Here is a 6711-nt window from a genome sequence, read left to right as displayed (position 1 = left end):
TTTGTTTTCCAAACCTTTCCTTAGGAATTCAAATATTTTTAAGGTGTGAACTGGGAAGGAATACTGTGTGGGAGTGAGGTTGAGTTATTGACTAGACTTGTGGGGCGTCCGGAGTGCAGGTGGCTCGGGCTGACTTGTCGGTCTGGCCTGAATTATATATGAGGCTGGTCTTAATAAAGGACAATACAAAAGTCTTTGTATCTTTTCCAAAAAGTTTTCATTTGTTAGCTATTGGTTAATAAATGTGCCAAAACACAATATGTAAATTGGAGTAACTTGATCTAGTTCAGTCCTATAATCACTTAAACATATTTAAAATTATCTCTTACCTACACATATGACTGTGGATTTTTTGCTACTTTTCTTCTAAATTACGACAGCATAATGGATTGTGTAAAAATGCAAGGAAATAGACTTTGATTATCCCCCCCAAAAAACACCAAGTTATCCCCTCCCAAAATCTAAAACCAAAGTGGTGCCCTTGCTGCTATAGGGACATTTTTTTTAATCATGCCACAAATCTTTTCACGGTTTGAAAGATGTAGTGATGCATTCACTGAAATAACTTTATAGAAAGTGCATAATCAGTGGCTCGTAGTCTCTTCCCACAGTTGCCCTAACCTATCAAGTGAGGCCAGCCAGGACTAAAACATTCCATGTGGTTTTCATTTTCACCAACGGACCAATCAAATCCCAATCTCATGGTAGCCTGAACCATGCAGTTAGTACGATGTCTTTACCCAATATGTCAGGGTTGATATCTGAGCTTGGCTCCAGCTGAAACATTACTAGTACTGAAATCCTACTTACAGAAGACCATCACTACATTTGTTCCTCTATTGAATACATGGGATATTGAATATTGCATTGTTGGGTTGCTAACGTTTGCAAAGAGAAAGGCATTTCCCTGTACATTAAAACTTGAAAAGGTTTCAATTGCTTGCCTGTTTGGGTTTTAGGCCTGTCTTTCTGTACAGCACTTTGAGATATCAGCTGATGTAAAAAGGGCTATATAAATACAGTTGTTTGATTTTATAGAATCCAATCTTTAGGAGTTTTTAACATAAATCTTCAATAATGTGCCAACCGCGAGAATTGCCTTCTCTTCAGAAATGCGATGATGGAACCAGGCTAACTCTCACTATAACGTGCATGGTCACGCATGGGCAGCTCGTGGCACTCTGGGAGAGACCTACTCAATCGCCTCTCATTCGCCCCCACTTCACCGAGTAAAGCATCAAACAGGTTCTAAAACTGTTGACAATCTAAGTGGAAGCCTTAGAAATGCAACATGACCCCATTCCACTGTATCTGGAATAAGCAAAGAGTTGAAAACATTACAAAACCTGCAGATTTCCACTTCCTGGTTGGATTTTTCTCAGTTTTTGCCTTGGCCATTATAGTTCTGTTATACCCAGACATCATTCCAAACAGTTTTAGAACCCAGGAGTGTTTCTCATTCTAAATCTACTAATAATATGCATATCCTGGGATCTGGCCTGGAGTAGCAGGCAGTTTACTCTGGGCACCGCTTTCATTCCGGACTGTGAAAATACTGCCCCTACCCCAAAGAAGTTAAGGAGAAGTTTATCTAAAGTTCCATGTTTAATACTTGTATCTTTTATCAATGTTTATTATGAGTATTTCTGTAAATTGATGTGGCTCTCTGCAAAATCACCTGATGTTTTGGACGCAAAACATTACTGAACATAACGAGCCAATGTAAACTAAGATTTTTGGATATAAATATGAACTTTATCGAAAAAAACATACATGTTACACAGACTAGGTGCAGACCTAACATAATCGTTTGGTGTGTTTCGTCKTAGAGTCTTTTTGAAATCGGACACYGTGGTGGGATTAACAACAAGTGTATCTTTAAAATGGTGTAAAATACTTGTATGTCTGAGGAATTTTAATTATGAGATTTCTGTTGTTTTGAATTTGGCGCCCTACACTTTCACTAGCTGTTGTCTAATCGATCCCGTTAACGGGATCTCAGCCGTAAGAAGTTTTAACCAGGGACTGGAACACTGCRGGARCATTGGTCAGTCCAAATGGCATAACAAGGTAYTTATAGTGCCCGCCGTGTTAAAAGCTGTCTTCCATCCGTCTCCTTCCCGTATCCGAACYAGATGGTAGGCGTTCCGAAGGTCCAACTTCGAGAAGATTGTCGCCCCCTGGAGAGGCTCGAAAGCCGAGAAGATGAGTGGTAGAGGGTAATGTTTTTGAACCGTTATGTCATTAATGCCGCGGTAGTCGATACACGGCCGCAGAGTTTTGTCCTTCTTCACAACAAAGAAGAACCCTGCGCCGGAGGGGGAGTCAGAAGGATGAATACGCTCTGCAGCAAGAGATTCCTCAATGTACTTTCCATGGTCTTGGTCTCCGGACCCGACAGGGAATAAAGACGCACCTGCGAAGTTGTAGTTCCTGGTAGAAGGTCGAGAGTGCAGTCATAGGGTAGATGCAGAGGTAGAGATGTAGCGCGAGCCTTGTTGAAAACCTCCCGGAGGTCCTAGTACTCTGCGAAAATGGCAGAGAGATTCGAGGCCTCTCCCAAGCCCGTAGGAAGACGTCCCGGGACAGGCTGCGCCGACTTCAGACAATGGCGTGGCAGAACGGGCTCCAACCCATGATAGAACCAGTAGCCCAGTAGATTAGAGGATTGTGCCTCTATAGCAATGAAAACCTCAAAACTACGGGTGCATGAGGGGATTCAATGAGCAATTCTAAAACCAAGAAAACTATTTATAATCTAACACCTCTGTCTCCGGTAATTGAAGAAACACATTTGAATGGAATAATATCCTAAAAATGCTCAACAAACACTTTTCACTCTTAATTTATATCCAATATCTATCCCCCCCATAATACTCTATGGCACAACCCCAATACAACACACTAGGTTAATTATCTTATCCTAATCCTATGATTGGATGGACAACATGTCAGTTCATACTGCAAAAGCTTTGATTGGTTGGAGGACGTCCTCCGGAAGTGGTCATAATTACCATGTAGGTCTATGGAAGGGGGTGAGGCCTAAGAACCTCCTAGGTTTTGTATTGAAGTCATTGTAGCCAGAGGGAAACGRAAGCTAGCTGTCCTCCGGCTACACCATGGTGCTACAMCAGAGAGTGCTGTTGAAGTTACCATAAAACTTAATTGCAAAACAGTGTGTTTTAATCAATTATTTGATGACATATGAATATATTTAGTATGGTTTAGTATAGTTATACTGTTTTTAGTTTTTTATGTTACACAATWAAAAWAAARAAGACATTTCAATGAAGAGGATGRTCCTCCACATCCTCCTCTGAGGAGCCTCCACTGGTGTACACACCCATCTTGTCTTTTTCAAATCTTCTTTCATTGATTGAGACAAATTATCTGGTGTTACAATCTGTAGCTAGCGAAAATAGTGTGGTCATTGGTCAAATTACAAGCCCTCGCATAATATGTGGAATCGCGGAATCCTGGCGGGACTGATCTTTACTTTCAATCTTACTTTCAATTAGATTAGATTAGAATACACTCTACTTTTTAATCCATGTAGGGAAATTAATTAGCCGAGACRTAAAAAAAAAATACAATAACCATATTAGCAAATTCAATAATGATTGTCACTGGCTACATAAGGGATACACATTGTTTACTGTTTATTTGAGGAATATACTGCCATATCTTAGCTTTACATTACATTCCTATCCAACTGGTTTAAGAATAGGAGGAATCGAATTCTTAAATGTAATTGAAATATTACTGAAAGGATTATTTAAACTTTTGTGGTCTTGTTCATTTCTCAATAAAACCCCTTGTGTTAATTCAAACAATCATCCTCAGTGTTGCTTGACTTATTTACAGTGTCATTGTAACGGCTTGCAACAAGAGGATGGAATGTGGTGTGATTTCTTAATTAAACCCCCTAGAGTCAATGTCTGGAAAACAGCATTTTGAAATGGTTTTCCTCGGCCAGCAGCCGTACACAAGCCTAAGATCACAATGCCACGCGTCGGCTAGAGTGGTGTAAAGCTCGCCGCCATTGGACTCTGAAGCAAAGTTAACCACAACCACTAACATAACATTTGTTTTGAAATAACATTTGATTCACCCCGAGCTTTCCTATACCTCTCAGATGCATTTCAGACACTTCAAAACATACTTCCTATTGATTTATTTTGCTATGTATTTGTGTTATACAATGGGTTTCTGTAGCAGTAAGGGCAAATGCAATGCTTCATTAAATAATTTGTTTAAAAAAAWATATATATACCTACAGGTTTCCTAAAATACAAATTAAAATAGCTAAATGGTCAATTTTATTACTATCTTAACTCCATATGTTATCTTAGTAGCCCTAAATGTATCACTTCTAAGCTAGCTGAAYACGTTTTAATCAATATGTCAGTGTGGTGGATTCTGCTGGAAACATACACTGAGTGTACAAAACATTAAGAAGACCTGCTCTTTCCATGACATACAGTACATGGAATAATCTGTAATTGACTAATTAAAATGAAATTAAAATGAAGATCAGACAGTGGAGAGATGGAAAAAGGTGATTATGAAGATTGCTCCTCATCAGTATGTACTGTAGGTCTAAACAGTAACATCCTGTTGACTTGTAAGGGTTGTGTCTTGTGGTTAATGTGAGTTGTACTATCAATAGAATGAACTGTAGGTGGGGTTATACAGGGGGCTGTGGATAGAGGGGCCTCCTATATATAAAGGGGCTTGTCTGATTCCTAAGTCACTTTACCAAACCCCAACACGACTTTGACTCTTCACATCTCCACCACCACAAATCATGAAGACATCTCTGGTCCTCCTTGCCCTCAGTCTGCTGGCTTGTTCAGGTGAGATTTTATTTATTTCACTCAAATAGTAACTACTGTACATGCAGCACATACATTGGGTCAGGGTTCAAGGGGAACTGTGGGTAGGGGGCCTAAATCAACTCCAAGTTCACCTTTGGTTTCAGTACAATACAAGTGAAGTACCCATCACGTGAGTGACTGTTGTGTCAATTTTTCTTCGCAGTTTGGAAAATCCATGGGCATCGTCAAGAGGTTGACCCTGATGACCAGGAAGTAGTGGAAAAACAGCTGGAAAAGCGCATGGTAATCTCACTCTCACATTACATATTCAAATGTACTTAAACCATAACACTGAATACATCACACCATAATTTAATTCATAATAATAATTTTGGGGGGGGGTGCTTATATTTGACTTAAGTGTGTTTTTTTCTCCTTTCTTGTTTGTTTGTGGTTTCTAAAGGAGCAACAGCTAAAGGGGACCTGCTGGGTGTGTAAGTGGGCACTGAACAAAGTGAAGAAATCCATCTCCGCTTCCTCTAGCCAGGTAGCTACCATAGCATTACAATTGATAAGTGTCCTTTAATGAAATTGCACTATTTACTATTTACTGTGATATTTCTCTGAAAATGTCAACTGTTGTTGATAATGATTTCTTGTCAACAGGAGGAGCTAAAGCAGAAGCTGTTGTCTGTTTGCGATAATGTTGGCTTCCTAAAATCTATGTGTAAAGGCCTGGTGAAAAAACACTTGTGGGTGCTGATTGAGGAGCTTAACACAAGTGATGATGTGAGAACCATCTGTGTTAACATTAAGGCCTGCAAGTGAGTACAAGAAACCGTTCGACATACTATTTAGTCACTGTTCAGACAACTAACGAGTATTGCGATGATCACTTGTGCTTGTTAATTGAAACAGTATTTGAGTCAAATGTATTAATTCAAATGAAACTATTGAGGTTTATGTCTTCCGATCTTCCACTCATGTAGTCTTTTTGTGCCTCTTTAGACCAAAGGAAGTTTTGGACCTGAGCTACTGACCAAGCAGCCAGTATCCAGATTCCAAARTGAGAAGATGGATGTTCAGGTGTCAAGACAATGCTATGCTACCAGATTTTTGCTCTTTCTTTTTCAAACTAGTCACAACACAAATATAAATGGATRATTTAGTTATTGGAATGATTATGTTCTGAAATAATGTTTTGGGAACATGTGTTATAATTAAGCAATAAGTCCAGAGGGAGTGTGGTATTTGGCCAATCTACCGTGGATAAGGACTGCTCTTATTCACCAAGCAGCCAGAGTGCCTGGATACATCCCTTAGCTGTGGTGTAACGGCCATATACCACAAACCCCCGAGGTGCCGTGTTGCTATTATTAACAGGTTACCAATGTAATTAGAAAGTAAGTAAGTTGTTTTGCATCATACCCGTGGTATATTGTCTCTTATGAACTGGGTGGTTCGAGCCATGAATGCTGATTGGCTGACAGCCATGGTATATCAGACCGTATACCACGCGTATGACCAAAAAATACTTTACTGCTCTAATTACGTTGGTAACCAGTTTATAATAGCAATAAGGCACCTCTGGGGTTTGTGATATATAGCCAATATACCACGGCTAGGGCTGTATCCAGGCACTCTGTGTTGTGTCGTGCTTAAGAACAGCCCTTAGCAGTGGTATATWTTCCATATACCACACCCCCTCGGGCCTTATTGCTTAAATCACCATCCAGGGATCAAATGATTCAGTTTATAATAATGTATGTGTCAATTTTAAATTGCACTCTATTTTATATCACATACAAATGTAAATATTATGCTATTTTAGTCCAAAAGGTTGAAAATGTTTGTGTGAACTTTTTTGTTTGGGCAAAAAATAAACCTCAATTGA

At 39.4% G+C, this 6711-nt stretch overlaps 1 protein-coding gene across 2 annotated transcripts; it reads left to right on the top strand.

Annotated features, from left to right (window-relative positions):
* The first annotated feature begins 4753 nt into the window (after positions 1 to 4753).
* Positions 4754 to 6104, top strand: LOC112079835 (antimicrobial peptide NK-lysin-like). Of its 2 annotated transcripts, none has more exons than XM_024145654.2 (5): positions 4754 to 4856; positions 5041 to 5120; positions 5281 to 5364; positions 5484 to 5641; positions 5826 to 6104. In XM_024145654.2, exons 1-5 carry the CDS (start codon positions 4808 to 4810, stop codon positions 5854 to 5856), a joined length of 402 nt encoding a protein of 133 aa, XP_024001422.1. In that variant the 5' UTR covers positions 4754 to 4807; the 3' UTR covers positions 5857 to 6104. The 2 variants fall into 2 exon arrangements, with proteins under 2 accessions (XP_024001422.1, XP_024001423.1); XM_024145655.2 differs by having other exon boundaries at positions 4770 to 4856; positions 5284 to 5364; positions 5826 to 5957.
* The last annotated feature ends 607 nt before the right edge of the window (positions 6105 to 6711 follow it).

The sequence above is a fragment of the Salvelinus sp. IW2-2015 genome, unplaced genomic scaffold (genome assembly GCF_002910315.2).
Source record: "Salvelinus sp. IW2-2015 unplaced genomic scaffold, ASM291031v2 Un_scaffold9808, whole genome shotgun sequence".
Classification (NCBI taxonomy): domain Eukaryota; kingdom Metazoa; phylum Chordata; class Actinopteri; order Salmoniformes; family Salmonidae; genus Salvelinus; species Salvelinus sp. IW2-2015.
Note: the sequence above shows the minus strand (reverse complement) of the source record. Positions and strands in the feature narration are given on the sequence as shown.

Excerpts from the sequence above, each read along its gene's own strand:
- LOC112079835 (XM_024145654.2), top strand. The coding sequence starts at position 4,808 with ATGAAGACATCTCTGGTCCTCCTTGCCCTCAGTCTGCTGGCTTGTTCA. Across the intron at positions 4,857-5,040 it reads CAGTCTGCTGGCTTGTTCAG|TTTGGAAAATCCATGGGCAT; the intron begins GTGAGATTTTAT and ends TTTTCTTCGCAG. Across the intron at positions 5,121-5,280 it reads AACAGCTGGAAAAGCGCATG|GAGCAACAGCTAAAGGGGAC; the intron begins GTAATCTCACTC and ends TGGTTTCTAAAG.